Source organism: Mya arenaria, chromosome 4 (assembly GCF_026914265.1).
Source record: "Mya arenaria isolate MELC-2E11 chromosome 4, ASM2691426v1".
Lineage (NCBI taxonomy): Eukaryota > Metazoa > Mollusca > Bivalvia > Myida > Myidae > Mya > Mya arenaria.
The window spans coordinates 53,373,589-53,391,001 of record NC_069125.1 but is presented as its reverse complement, the minus strand read 5'-3'; the positions used below and the strand labels follow the sequence as shown (position 1 = coordinate 53,391,001).

At 35.8% G+C, this 17,413-nt stretch overlaps 1 protein-coding gene across 7 annotated transcripts in view; it reads right to left on the bottom strand.

Annotated features, from left to right (window-relative positions):
* Positions 1-10,527: 10,527 nt before the first annotated feature.
* The window catches only part of LOC128229627 (uncharacterized), a 112,182-nt gene continuing 105,296 nt past the window's right edge, over positions 10,528-17,413 (bottom strand). For all 7 annotated transcript variants that reach the window (XM_052941386.1, XM_052941390.1, XM_052941387.1 and 4 more), the window contains 7 exons: positions 17,160-17,284; positions 16,484-16,875; positions 16,013-16,066; positions 15,579-15,717; positions 14,369-14,484; positions 13,903-13,999; positions 10,528-13,114 (listed from right to left, as the gene is read on the bottom strand). In XM_052941386.1, coding sequence (XP_052797346.1) covers positions 12,162-13,114; positions 13,903-13,999; positions 14,369-14,484; positions 15,579-15,717; positions 16,013-16,066; positions 16,484-16,875; positions 17,160-17,284 — 1,876 coding nt within the window. In that variant the 3' untranslated portion in view covers positions 10,528-12,161. The remainder of the gene's footprint in view (positions 13,115-13,902; positions 14,000-14,368; positions 14,485-15,578; positions 15,718-16,012; positions 16,067-16,483; positions 16,876-17,159; positions 17,285-17,413) is intronic.

The following is a 17,413-nucleotide window of genomic DNA, read 5'->3' as shown; positions in this document are numbered from 1 at the left end:
ATGATTCTGTGACTCAATGCATGATGATTCTGTGACCCAATACATGATGATTCTGTGACCCAGTACATGATGATTCTGTGCCCCAATACATGATGATTCTGTGACCCAATACATGATGATTCTCTGACCCAATACATGATGATTCTGTGACCCAATACATGATGATTCTGTGACTCAATACATGATGAATCTGTGACCCTATACATGATGATTCTGTGACCCAATACATGATGATTCTTTGACCCAATACATGATGATTCTGTGACTCAATACATGATAATTCTGTGACCCAATACATGATGATTTTGGTACCCAATACATGATGATTCTGTAACCAAATACATGATGATCTGTTACACAATACAATATGATTTTGTGACCCAATACATGATGATTCTGTGACTCCATACATGATGATTCTGTGACCCAATACATGATGATTCTGTGACCCAATACATGATGATTCTGTATTTCAATACATGATGATTCTGTGATCCAAAAATGATGATTCTGTGACCCCATACATGATGATTCTGTGACCCCATACATGATGATTCTGTGACCCAATACATGAGGATTCTGTGACCCCTGACATGATGATTCTGTGACCCAATACATGATGATTCTGTGACCCAATACATGATGATTCTGTGACCCAATACATGATGATTCTGTGACCCAATACATGATGATTCTGTGACCCAATACATGATAATTCTGTGACCCCATACATGATGATTCTGTGATCCAATACATGATGATTCTGTGACCCATACATGATGATTCTGTGACCCCTGACATAATGATTCTGTGACCCAATACATGATGATTCTGTGACCCCATCCATGATGATTCTGTGATCCAATACATGATGATTCTGTGACCCCATACATGATGATTCTGTGACCCAATACATGATGATTCTGTGACCCAATACATGATGATTCTGTGACCCCTTACATGACGATTCTGTGATCCAATAAATGATGATTCTGTGACCCCATACATGATGATTCTGTGACCCCATACATGATGATTCTGTGACCCCTGACATGATGATTCTGTGACCCAATACATGATGATTCTGTGACCCAATACATGATGATTCTGTGACCCAATACATGATGATTCTGTGACCCAATACATGAAGAATCTGTGACCCAATACATGATGATTCTGTGACCCAATACATGATGATTCAGTGACTCAAGGCATGATGATTCTGTGACCCAATACATGATGATTCTGTGACCCAGTACATGATGATTCTTTGACCCGATACATGATAATTCTGTGACCCCATACATGATGATTCTGTGACCCCATACATGATGATTCTGTGACCCAATACATGATGATTCTGTTACCCAATACAATTTGATTTTGTGACCCAATACATGATGATTTTGGTACCCAATACAAATTGATTTTGTGACCCAGTACAATATGATTCTGTGACCAATAAACGATGATTCTGTGACCGTCTATATAATGATTCTGTGACCCTCAACATGATAATTCTGTGACCCTCAACATGATAATTCTGTGACACCCTACAGGATGATTCTGTGACTCAATGCATGATGATTCTGTGACCCAATACATGATGATTCTGTGACCCAATACATGATGATTCTGTGACCCAATACATGATGATTCTGTGACCCAATACATGATGATTCTGTGACCCCTGACATGATGATACTGTGACTCTATATATGATGAATCTGTGACCCTATACATGATGAATCTGTGACCCAAAACATGATGATTCTGTGACCCAATACATGATGATTCTGTGACTCAATACATGATAATTCTATGACCCAATACATGATGATTTGGGTACCCAATACATGATGATTCTGTAACCCAATACATGATGATTCTGTTACACAATACAATATGATTTTGTGACCCAATACATGATGATTCTGTGACTCCATACATGATGATTCTGTGACACAATACATGATGATTTTGTGACCCCTGACATGATGATTCTGTGATTCAATACATGATGATTCTGTGATCCAATATATGATGATTCTGTGACCCCATACATGATGATTCTGTGACCCCATACATGATGATTCTGTGACCCAATACATGATGATTCTGTGACCCAATACATGATGAATCTGTGACCCAATACATGATGATTCTGTGACCCAATACATGATGATTCTGTGACTCAATACATGATGATTCTTTGATTGAATACATGATGATTCTGTTACCCACTACATGAGGATTCTGTTACACAATACAATTTAATTTTGTGACCCAATACATGATGATTCTGTGACTCAATACATGATAATCCTGTGACCCAATACATGATGATTTTGGTACCCAATACATGATGATTCTGTAACCCAATACATGATGATTCTGTTACACAATACAATATGATTTTGTGACCCAATACATGATGATTCTGTGACTCAATACATGATGATTCCGTGACCCAATACATGATGATTCTGTGACCCAATACATGATGATTCTGTGATTCAATACATGATGATTCTGTGACCCAATACATGATGATTCTGTGACCCAATACATGATGATTCTGTGACCCAATACATGAAGAATCTGTGACCCAATACATGATGATTCTGTGACCCAATACATGATGATTCAGTGACTCAAGGCATGATGATTCTGTGACCCAATACATGATGATTCTGTGACCCAGTACATGATGATTCTTTGACCCGATACATGATAATTCTGTGACCCCATACATGATGATTCTGTGACCCCATACATGATGATTCTGTGACCCAATACATGATGATTCTGTTACCCAATACAATTTGATTTTGTGACCCAATACATGATGATTTTGGTACCCAATACAAATTGATTTTGTGACCCAGTACAATATGATTCTGTGACCAATAAATGATGATTCTGTGACCGTCTATATAATGATTCTGTGACCCTCAACATGATAATTCTGTGACCCTCAACATGATAATTCTGTGACACCCTACAGGATGATTCTGTGACTCAATGCATGATGATTCTGTGACCCAATACATGATGAATCTGTGACCCTATACATGATGATTCTGTGACCCAATACATGATGATTCTGTGACCCCATACATGATGATTCTGTGACTCAATACATGATGATTCTGTGACTCTATATATGATGAATCTGTGACCCTATACATGATGAATCTGTGACCCAAAACATGATGATTCTGTGACCCAATAGATGATGATTCTGTGACTCAATACATGATAATTCTATGACCCAATACATGATGATTTGGGTACCCAATACATGATGATTCTGTAACCCAATACATGATGATTCTGTTACACAATACAATATGATTTTGTGACCCAATACATGATGATTCTGTGACTCCATACATGATGATTCTGTGACACAATACATGATGATTTTGTGACCCCTGACATGATGATTCTGTGATTCAATACATGATGATTCTGTGATCCAATATATGATGATTCTGTGACCCCATACATGATGATTCTGTGACCCCATACATGATGATTCTGTGACCCAATACATGATGATTCTGTGACCCAATACATGATGATTCTGTGACCCAATACATGATGATTCTGTGACCCAATACATGATGATTCTGTGACTCAATACATGATGATTCTTTGATTGAATACATGATGATTCTGTTACCCACTACATGAGGATTCTGTTACACAATACAATTTAATTTTGTGACCCAATACATGATGATTCTGTGACTCAATACATGATAATCCTGTGACCCAATACATGATGATTTTGGTACCCAATACATGATGATTCTGTAACCCAATACATGATGATTCTGTTACACAATACAATATGATTTTGTGACCCAATACATGATGATTCTGTGACTCAATACATGATGATTCCGTGACCCAATACATGATGATTCTGTGACCCAATACATGATGATTCTGTGATTCAATACATGATGATTCTGTGATCCAATATATGAAGATTCTGTGACCCCATACATGATGATTCTGTGAGCCAATACATGATGCTGTGACCCCATACATGATGATTCTGTGAACCCTGATATGATGATTCTGTGACCCAATACATGATGATTCTGTGACCCAATGCATGATGATTCTGTGACCCAATACATGATGATTCTGTGACCCAATACATGATGAATCTGTGACCCAATACATGATGATTCTGTGACCCAACACATGATGATTCTGTGACTCAATGCATGATGATTCTGTGACCCAATACATGATGATTCTGTGACCCAGTACAAGATGATTCTGTGACCCAATACATGATAATTCTGTGATCCAATACATGATGATTGTGTGACCCCATACATGATGATTCTGTGACCCAATACATGATGATTGTGTGACCCAATACATGACGATTCTGTGATCCAATGCATGATGATTCTGTGACCCCATACATGATGATTCTGTGACCCCATACATGATGATTCTGTGACCCAATACATGATGATTGTGTGACCCAATACATGACGATTCTGTGATCCAATACATGATGATTCTGTTACCCAATACAATTTGATTTTGTGACCCAATACAATTTAATTTTGTCACCCAATACAAATTGATTTTGTGACCCAGTACAATATGATTCTGTGACCAATAAATGATGATTCTGTGACCGTCTATATAATGATTCTGCGACCCTCAACATGATAATTCTGTGACACCCTACAGGATGATTCTGTGACTCAATGCATGATGATTCTGTGACCCAATACATGATGATTCTGTGACCCAGTACATGATGATTCTGTGACCCAATACATGATGATTCTGTGACCCAATACATGATGATTCTCTGTCCCAATACATGATGATTCTGTGACTCCTGACATGATGATTCTGTGACTCAATACATGATGAATCAGTGACCTTATACATGATGATTCTGTGACCCAATACATGATGATTCTGTGACCCAATACATGATGATTCTGTGACTCAATACATGATAATTCTGTGACCCAATACATGATGATTTTGGTACCAAATACATGATGATTCTGTAACCCAATACATGATGATTCTGTTACACAATACAATATGATTTTGTGACCCAATACATGATGATTCTGTGACTCAATACATGATGATTCTGTGACCCAATACATGATGATTCTGTGACCCAATACATGATGATTCTGTGATTCAATACATGAGGATTCTGTGATCCAATATATGATAATACTGTGACCCAATACATGATGATTTTGGTACCCAATACATGATGATTCTGTGACCCAATACATGATGATTCTGTGACCCAATACATGATGATTCTGTTACCCAATACATGAGGATTCTGTTACACAATACAATTTGATTTTGTGACCCAATACATGATGATTCTGTGACTCAATACATGATGATTCTGTTACCCAATACAATTTGATTTTGTGACCCAATACATGATGATTCTGTTACCCAATACAATTTGATTTTGTGACCCAATACATGATGATTCTGTCATCCAATACAAATTGATTTTGTGACCCAGTACAATATGATTCTGTGACCAATAAATGATGATTCTGTGACCGTCTATATAATGATTCTGCGACCCTCAGCATGATAATTCTGTGACACCCTACAGTATGATTCTGTGACTCAATGCATGATGATTCTGTGACCCAATACATGATGATTCTGTGACCCAGTACATGATGATTCTGTGACCCAATACATGATGATTCTGTGACCCAATACATGATGATTCTCTGACCCAATATATGATGATTATGTGACCCCTGACATGATGATTCTGTGACTCAATACATGATGAATCTGTGACCCTATACATGATGATTCTGTGACCCAATACATGATGATTCTGTGACCCCATACATGATGATTCTGTGACTCAATACATGATGATTCTGTGACCCAATACATGATGATTCTGTGATTCAATACATGATGATTCTGTGATCCAAAAATGATGATTCTGTGACCCCATACATGATGATTCTGTGACCCCATACATGATGATTCTGTGACCCAATACATGAGGATTCTGTGACCCCTTACATGATGATTCTGTGACCCAATACATGATGATTCTGTGACCCAATACATGATGATTCTCTGACCCAATATATGATGATTATGTGACCCCTGACATGATGATTCTGTGACTCAATACATGATGAATCTGTGACCCTATACATGATGATTCTGTGACCCAATACATGATGATTCTGTGACCCCATACATGATGATTCTGTGACTCAATACATGATGATTCTGTGACCCAATACATGATGATTTTGGTACCCAATACATGATGATTCTGTAACCCAATACATGATGATTCTGTTACACAATACAATATGATTTTGTGACCCAATACATGATGATTCTGTGACTTAATACATGATGATTCTGTGACCCAATACATGATGATTCTGTGACCCAATACATGATGATTCTGTGATTCAATACATGATGATTCTGTGATCCAATATATGATGATTCTGTGACCCCATACATGATGATTCTGTGACCCAATACATGATGATTCCGTGACCCAATACATGATGAATCTGTGACCCAATACATGATGATTCTGTGACCCAATACATGATGATTCTGTGACTCAATACATGATGATTTTGTGATTCAATACATGATGATTCTGTTACCCAATACATGAGGATTCTGTTACACAATACAATTTGATTTTGTGACCCAATACATGATGATTCTGTGACTCAATACATGATGATTCTGTTACCCAATACAATTTGATTTTGTGACCCAATACATGATGATTCTGTTACCCAATACAATTTGATTTTGTGACCCAATACATGATGATTCTGTCATCCAATACAAATTGATTTTGTGACCCAGTACAATATGATTCTGTGACCAATAAATGATGATTCTGTGACCGTCTTTATAATGATTCTGCGACCCTCAACATGATAATTCTGTGACACCCTACAGGATGATTTTTTGACCCAATACATGATGATAATTTGACCCCTACACATGTATTCATGGACACCCTACATGAGGATTCCGTGACACAAAACATGAAAAGACTGTGACCCCTTACACGATGATTCTGTGACACCCAACATGTTGATTCTGTGACACCCTACAGGCTGATTTTGTGACCCAATACATGATGATACTTTGACCCCTACACATGTATTCCCGAACACCCTACATGGTGATTCCGTGACACAAAACATGAAAAGACTGCGACCCCCTACACGATGATTCTGTGACACCCAATATGATGATTCTGTGACCAACGCATGATGTTTCTGTGACCCATACTGTAAGGTACGGGGCTAGTAAGTGACCCGATATAGGATATACAGGGCAAAGGATACCATAACGGATGAGAGAGATGCTCGAACCCGAATATGGTTTCCTGCGCCCCGTATATCACGTCGATAACCTGTTAACATATTTAAATGTCTACATCGGAATCGAACAATAGACGCCATTATGGTACGATATAAAATAAGTGACCCAAGGTCGCCACGTCTCCAGTCCTGGGCCAATGGCGTTACGTCATTCATGTCGGAGGCGTGATATATGATAATTCTGTGACCCCCCCCACCTACATTGGAAATTTGTTCAGTGTGCCTTCGAAAAGAAGAAAAATACCATTTGTTAAATGAGGATGTTATTGAGCATTGGCTTGGAGATGAGTACATTTACACAATCTTTCACAATTTATTTTAAGGATAGCTGCCTTCTCTTCCGGAGAAAATATAATATGTTCTTGTTATTGTCAGGCTTTAGACGTTGTTACACGAACCTATCAGAATTACCCTCACGCAACGTGTTTGATGGGAATATGCGTGTTTCGGCAGTACCATCGTCTTATAGGCTAAACATTGTCTTACTTGTGTATGATGCTACAACCCGGTCTATTGTAATCGACATTAAGGCTCCATTATCATAATGGTTATTACACCTCGATTAAGACTGGAAAACATATCAATTATCCCATGATTCATTCATACAATTATTTTGGTCTTTATTTACGGATGCCGAACAAAACCCGTCGTATGTATGTGCTTGTCCGAACACGTACAAACGGTTAAGGCAACAATTGACTAGGTAGGTGGATTCTTAATCATGATTGGTAATATCTAGTTAACCGAATAACTGAAACTGATATTTGAAGGCTTTTAATGAATATGAAAGTTTATTTCGTGTTCGATCAAGTGCGAAACAACAGTACTGCTTTAGCTAATTTAATGCAGAATACCGGCTCTAGACTAAGTACAATGGGAACTACAGGGACCAACCAACCAGCACACATCTACCATTCACCAAGTTTAAAAGTCAAGGCCTCACACAACGTCACAACATCATCGTTAGAAATACATGTGCGTTATCGCTTCGGAACGGCAAGTGAAATTAGGAGGTTTTTTTGGTGTTTCAACGTGTTGAAGAGCACTCGCGATTCCCAACACTTATACTCGATATAATCACTGTATCATATCTGTAGTAATTAAACTTAATAGACCTCAACGCTAGATTAATCAAACCATTTGGAATGCATTGTTACACTAACTGACAAGAAATGTTGCATTTAAATAAACAGTACACGTTCATATTGAAGGGAACCGCCAATTCACTCATTATGCTTTATGACATTCTAACATGCAATTCATTTCGTATTTTGTATTTCATAATTGCATTTTTTCATGTTTGCCAGCTGTGTTATTGATTCAAATTCTGTTATAAAATTGTTGTATTTGATGACGTACATCGAGCTCACAATGAAAATGGGAACATTCGATTTATCTTTCAGTTCTAATGCTTCATGAAATTTGAAGGAATCGTATAAATTTTCTCAATCGAAAAACTGAAACGTGTGCAAAAATAAAATTAACGTTTTAAAAAAGTAGAAGTTCAAATGATCTTTATATTTATAGAAGTTTTTAAAATAATCAAAACTAATATTAAAATTTATTTAAGCAAAAGAAAATAATAAAATAGGAACATCATAAAAAATAATGAGTGCACTGGCAGATTTTACCTTCCATAGTTACAGGCGTGTTTCCTCGTGAAATGACACATTCAATTTTTGAATTTAAACAACCGAGATATATCGTGGACCTAACGCAGCGTCATTTCTAACAGTGATTGTTCGAAGACCAATAGTTGCAGATTTCATCTGGTTTTATTCATACGATTATCGTGACAGACGGCCTCCATTTATTCTTATCAATAAGCTTGACTAATCATTTTCAATAGCGGGACATGGAAACAATTGGCTGATACGATGGAAATTGTGTCACTTGTGGTGATTAGAACTTTCGACTCGAGGTGATTGAATGACACTTATGCACGGAAAATAAGTACCAAGAATCCATTTTGTATAGATAATCAATCCTTAAATATTAACATATTATTATAGTTGTCCTCTGTATCCTTTGTTGACTGATTTGTTTCGCTGACACACACGGCATTTTATCCATTTGACATTAAACAAGAACAAGAATATGATAAGGTCTTGGGCTGCCAGCCTTCCATAGCCATATTCGTTGTTTTCTTTGCACTTTTTTGCATTGTTTGAATACAAGTACTTGCAACAAATTATATGTCTATGTTTATATATATAAGAAAAATAAGTATTGGAGTTGAATATGAGACTCAAAATAAGCCAGCTATGAAAATCCCCCAGCAATTATTTCATTTCTGTTAACGCGGTGTTTCCTTGAATTTAGTACTTGGTTCCGAATATAATGTACAATAAATAAATACAAGTACCTAAAATATTGAAAAATGGGAATTTATGTTAGAGTATCATACTGAAAATTAAATTAATTTTCACTAACTACGTGTTGTTTAAAAAAAATACATTCTAAAATGATGTTGCACATATGGCGCTTAGATTATAATTATGTGGAATAGGTGCAAAAGATATGCTTCGCAAAACCAACCGCTGATTATTTCCTAAGGGACATAATGCGGAATGATCAGATAGAGCGGACTTGTTTGACATTTGAATGCGAGATAAACGCAAGTAACTACTCAGTCAGAAATGTTTGACTAATCATCTGTAACTACTGGAATACATTTAAATTCTATGTCTAATGAAAAGCGGTGTTTATTTGAGAGATGGTTCGTTTTAAAAGGTTATTCACTTATGTAATTCATTGATATTGGGATTTGCTTTGTCTGGTTCTTGGTATGCTAAAGTTAATTACTGGTGCACAGTGGTTGTTTGTTTCCAGTATATGTACGACTTATCTGCGAGGGGCCCCATATTTTGTCCACATTGTATTCATGTACTTGTAGGTTTTTTGGGATCAATGAATATGTCTTGGAGGTCTGTATCGTACATAACAGTTGTTGACGATGTTGCTCCGGCTGGATTTTATGAGTTTTCCGCATTTGAAGTGTTATACGTTTGCAGGCGTTTTCCGTATTTGAAGTTTATTAATCTGTATTTTTGATAAAATATATTATGTTGATGTATAACTTAAATGAAACTCATCACGGTATCATGATTTATTAATCCTGTAAAATCTGAAGTCAATGTTGTGGCATGTTATAGCCGTAGAAGGGAAACGAAAATAAAGCATTTGTATGGAATAAGAACAGTTAAAGACCTCCATTAAAACAAACAAATTTAATCTTTGAAACAATTATTGCATGTATTGCATTAACTTGAGACACAAATCTAACATCCAAAATAACGATGTAATAAAAACAAAAACAACATAATTAAAAGGATAATTCTAAAAAGCACAACAACTGTTCACAATTATCTTGTGAGATCATGCATATTTAAATATGTCATTTTTATACATACATTATGCAACGAAGAATTATTTACACGGAATCAATAAACCACATGCTTAAAATAAATATATTAATAAATGGTTGACTTCTTTAATAATATTTCAAATATAAACATTCAGTGATTTGATTTATAATGTATTTTTGCTACCACGTTTTATATAATTCGGAAGAGAATAGACATTAACAGATCTTATGTAAAGCGCTTGAACGGCGCTGTACATCGACTGAAATATTTCATTTATACAAATTGAATGCATACTCTTGACTTTTGACGTGCTTAGACACGGAATAATATTTTTATTTTTTCTACTGACAATATTGTAACCGCCTTCAACATATCAATGAATATGCAATGCATCATGGGATGTTTTGGTGGGAAGGTTTTAGACGATCAAGCCTTTCGTTTCGTTATGCCGTGTGGGTAAAGTATAAAAAGCGTATTTATGTACTAACATACATTCGGCTTTATATCCATAATCTCATTTTTTCCTACAATATTTTTTTTTCTGAAGCGCAATGGTTCACTTGATGTTTTGAACATTGCTTTGTTTTCGCGAAGTGACGAGGAGCGTTTCTCCTTTTATTTTAGTAAAAGAGCTGTCAATCAAACAAAGTAACGCCGCCAGGAATCACAAGATATCGTTTAAATTGTTTTTATTTAACTGAAAAGATGAATGGAATTTATGAAAAAAACTGCAGCCTCATTGGACGAAATATTCTGCCGAAAATTTCGAAAATTGTTGCTTTTTGTTCTTTTTCAGTGTACATTTCAATTAATTACTTTATTTTAACATGGGAAGCTACTATAACTTGTCATAAAAGTTGATGAGCCTCATTAAAACATGAAAAGCTACTTTAATTTGACATCAAAGAAAAAGAATGACGAAAATGACTTGGCACAAATACATGTAAGTTCTTAATTTTACGATATGTTTTACTGGATAAAATTAATGTCTATAACCTTGACACGAGGTTGTTATTCTGCTCATGATTCTTTTCTAAAAATGTCGCTGATATGCAATATACGATGTGTTCAACCCCTTTTTAATCATCAACTTCAGTTATGTGTGCTATTGCAAAGCAATGTAATATTATATGTTGATTATAAAATTGAAATTACTTATACACTTTGTAATATGTTTAGTTTTCAAAGTCGGTTTCATAAACGTTATTTAAACAACCAAAGACGTATTAGCTGGAAAGTATCAAAATGGACATAACGATGAACAACAACTAACTTACAACAATCATAAACACATAACAAATCTGTCATATAAACAATACATTATGCTGCATATTTATAAGGAAATACTACTCGTAGATAATTATTGTGTTTGATCACAGTCATCAACACTATCACACTTAATGACACCATCGCCATCGCCATCATCATCATCATCATCATCATCATCATCGTCACCGCCATACACTTGAGCGCTACCATTACACTGGAAATCACTGTCCCCGTCACTTTCGTGGCGTTTTATGCCAACCCGTTTGACCTGCTTATTTATATCAAGAACGGCATCACTCGATTTCGAATGCCGAATACTTAATTTTCGCTTGCCAGAAGAGTTGGTATCTTCGTCAATGAATGATATCGAAGTATCATCCATAGATATTTGGTCAGTGTCAATGTCTTTTTCATCTGGGAGTTTTGAAGATGAAGGCCTCTGAGGTTTAGTTAATGTTTTACCACAAGGGGTTTTAAAACTAATTATAGTTCTCAAATCTTTATAATTAAACGAAACTTTATTTTTATCCAAATTCGATTCAGAGTGTCTCCGTTTTGCATCCGCTTGTATTTTTGCAATATTTGCCCGTTCGTCGTCAGCATTTATTGAGTTATGTCTACTGCCCTCTGCCAACGTCCGATCACTGTCAACAGAGCTAGAAACAGAAACGCGACCAAACACTTCACCGGAAGTCGACGTTGCCCTTGACAAACTCGGTGATTCATCATATTCAGACTCTTCTTCGTGCATAGTTCCAAGGTCTTCCGATTTAAGTTTCCGGCGTCTGACATCACCATTTGCGTGTTTAGAAGAAGCATGAAGTTCTATTGCAGCAAGAGACGCTCGCCGGCTCGGAAGGTTCTTTGATATGTGGTGTTTGATAGAATTAGCAACAGATGGAAGCGAAATTCTTGACTTTGAGGGAAGTTTTATTCCATGAAAGTCCAGAGCAGGTAATGAACATCGCGGGGCTCTGTTGAAACCTTGCATATGAAAGATTGAGTCTTCAAATTTGAACTTGAATTTTCTTTTGCTCGGTGTAGCTGAAAATATAGGAAGTATAAAATAGTTTACTTCTAGTTTCTTTCCGGAACATAACGACATACTGGCAATATTAATGAACCGGCGATGCTCTTTATAATTTCAGTAATAACTTTAAATGGATAGGAAGTCAATAGAAATGACATTTACAATGGTATATAGTGTCATCAAGTTTATATGATTCCTAGCTGATTTTTTTCATATGTGGAATATTTGGAAGTCGATTGATATTTGAGGCTGTATCACTACGCAAGCAGTGATAATTGATGCAATCTCACAGTTAAGCCGACTTCCATAGAATTTATTTCATTTTCATACCTTAAAAGTATTCAAAAAAAATAAAAAAAATTATAATTTTCTTTACGAAACCATTTAAATTTGACGACAAACGACATATTTCTTTCGGATAGTAGTGCGGCTTTCGGGTAGTAATGCGGAAATATATTTGTACATGTGCACTAGGCTACTGTGGGATAAGGAATCAAAAACCAGTGTGATCTTTCTTTATCGTTTCAAAATTTGCTGTTGAAACAAGGCAATAAATTACAAACAAATTTAACAGATATCAAATTGATATCTCTATCTGACTATGTCCTTATTATTTTTCAGTTTTTTTATTTTTACTAAATTGAAGCTTGTTTATGAATAAACCAGCGATACCAAGGGTTCATAATTTTGCGCACAAAAACGAGTTCATAATATCATGCAATAAAAAGTTTATTCATCCTTTGGTAGTTGCAATTTAAGAAAATGAAATCATTACTAAGATAATTAAATTATCTTGGCTTACGTGGTTTGGAAAGCTCCTCATTTTTCAAATACTTGTCAATTTTCCATTCCTCTATTCCTTCCATTATACACAATCGTTGCAAAGCGGTGACTTGCGTCTTAAAGAAAAATACATTATTAGGTAAATGCTCGTCATTCAGACTTAAAAATAATTTTTAGTATGCCTATGAGCTATGCGTGCATCAGTCGCTTTGCTTTATGGATCCTTATTTATCCAAGAACTTTTGACGGAATAGTTACCAACGGTACCAGACATGACCATAATTACCTCAAAAAGTGTATGTCAAGAAATACAGTATAAAAGAATGAACAAGTGCTTTTTTTACTGAATATCTTTTTCTTCAAGCATATACATTATTCTAGCTTACAATCATATACACATATAAAATAAGAATAATCTAACTCCACATATAACTCACATATACATTTATTTATGAAACAGTACACAGAAATGTATGTTTCCTCACCATGTATTTTTGGAGCAATGATTCTGTATCCCTGAGATTTCCTTGTATCTTCTTCTTCCGTTTATATACAAGCTTCAGTCGAAAGTGTTCGTGGTCTTTTACAGATACTATGAGACCTGAAAATATGACCATGCTTTACTTTTGACATTTAGGATGGAATTTGATATCCCCCGTGAGAGAACTTGCAAACTTTGTTATCAAAGACGATACCAACGCGGACATGGTTTACTGAATAAATCTCGTTCGTCGAACTCGTCATACATCTCTTGGAAGGTTAACTTCTTTCACAAAAAGCAATACGTGCAAAATATTAAGTTTAGTGAATTTGTGTGTTGAATGCACTTACACAATTTCCACTGCACTGACAATGACTGGAATGATTTTAGATACGGCATTAATATTACAAATGCAAGATATAGCGGGCATCCTTGTCTTATCGATACAATTCTGCAAACGCAGCTATTGTTCACTAAACTAGTATTTAACAAAAACAGATATTTCAGAGAAAATATCCACGAACGAAAATCTAGGCCAAAGAGAGTTCTTCCCGTCATATATAACAAATTGATGGCTTAAATGGCTGAGACGGATTAACTCTTAATCAACTTTATGGCTGACCGAAGGCAATTTACAAGTATTTAGCAAAAGAGACAGACATCTGGTAATGGAAAGACTTATACCAACATAATTTTATGATTCCACGGGACATTTTCTATGATGATGATCCTGCTTACCTGTCCATACTGTATCTTATTTAAATGACCCATATCAAATTGTAAATCATGAAATGCCTTATGACTTGACCAGAGATGTTTAGTTTTGTTAAAGGGGCACACTTTAGGTTGACGCAATTGTGTTTTTAAACACTATAATGCATTAAAAATGTATCAACCCAACCTATATTGTTCCCCTTTAAAGGACCAGATTTAAATATATTATGGTTGTAATTGTTAAGTTTGAAAATCCAAGAATATAAATCAAAATTGCATTGTTTGAAAGGCTGGTAAAAGCATTTAAACAATGGATTCGAATTCAAACCACGGATCCATACCTTTTCACTTGTTAACAGAAATTGATATGTTTATGTATTTCTTAGGTTACAATTTCGAAGAGCAACCAAGTAATGTTTGCATTTTAATGGGGTTTTTATGTAAAAAAATACACCAAGAAATAAAATAGTATAATATAAGAGACAATCGGATATACGTACTGTTGACAACCCTGATAACTCTCCAGGGAAGAAGAATGGCGAGGATGAAGACGAAGTCCTTGGTGTCAATGTCAGACAGGAACACCAGGAAAGAAAAGTCCATTATAAACGACACCACAACCACAAATGCGTCGAACACCTGCATATATAGAACGTGATAAGTGAAACAAGTTGTAATGTTCATAGTGCTCTAAGTAATAATAATATTAATGTATTGTGCACTATTTGGTCTCTGGTATAAGTGTAATGAGGTAAATGCATTTGTGTTGTTCATGAGTGTTTTGTTTGTTTGTCAGTAAGAACAGCGAGTCACTAAACAAGATCATAGCTGTCTTCTTGCTACTGGGATTGCCCCTGTTGTTTTAACTGCTTTATCTCACTAATTAAAGTGCCAGAATGTAATGACAAATGCGTCTTTAAGAGTTTATACTCACCTCGATCTTCCTGTGAAAGAACGATCTGCCCGCACAGATTGCCTTCAGAATAGTCTGGAAGTGTAAAGAAAAGAAAAGTTCAATTAGGGACTCGTCTTGACGTTTATTACCTTTTTACTTTGGGTTTAACGTTTGTTCGATTGATGAATTATCCGATTTCTTTAACATAGGAACTTTTCGCGCCCATTATGGAGTGACATTACCTGATTTAGGGAACATTACAGCGTTTTCAAGGTTTAATTCTAATGTTGAATTCCATCTAATCATCACCATATTCTTATCAAATATTTGATTAATGTTAAGTCATTAAACACGAATATAATATCATTTTCATCCCAATGAATAATTAAAAAAAGCCAAGTCATTTGGCTATTTGATGAATTCGTACACAACATATTAGCTCTACAGATGAATTATTGTCATGTTCTTTGTTACCAATTATGACGAACATTAGGCACCGATATTACGCACCTCTATCATAATCAGCGACAGAATTGCGATACTGCAGTAATGAAATATGTGAGCAATTTTCCCAATAATTTCTACATTGGACTTTATGTGAGCAAAGGAATCTCCGGTATCCGGAACAAGCGAAGAGCCATTTTCCTGAAGTGTCGCGTCTTGAACCCAATAAGTAGACAAAGCGAATGACGAATTCACATTCTTGCAGAGAGCTATGTGTGTGTAGCTTTGATTGAGGCCGCTACTGTTTTCCGTGAGAATGGGCCAGGAGATGCGGGAGTCTAAGATCATGGTATAAATCTCCTGTGGTTTTCTGTTTGTGAGAATTGGATGATAGACCACTATATCGGATAGGAATCGCTCAGTCACCGTCGTCAGTTTGTCAGAATCTTCCAGAGAAGCTGTAAAAGTAATACACAAAAGGGTCTAAACATGCAGTATAATTTATCTTGAAACTATCAATCAAAATATACAATCTCATGTTGTATTAACCTTTTAACATATTACGCCTTAATCATCGTGTTAAACGTTCAAGAAAACAAACATATTGCATTTAAATCTTAAATTGTTGTTGTTGTTTTCTTGTGAAATATGCATTGCAAAAGTTAAAAAGCTGCAAGAATAACTTTTAAGAGTGGACTGACTCCTTGTTCAAATGCTTTTGTGAAAACGAACGTCTTGGTACCTTTAACCTTATACAGGTCAAGAGCAAGTTCTCCGAGCACAAGGGCACAGTCCACTATACACAGCAAGACCACAGTCAACAACATGTGTTTGCTCTTGAAGACCATGTCCCCCTTGCGGCGCCATCTAACAAGATACAAAACATACTCAAATATGACTAAATGCCTAATTCATGTATAGTAAAACTACGGCGTTCGCACAGGCGGTCGTTCGATAACTGGCGACCGGTCGAGGTCGAGGCTTAATCCCGATAAT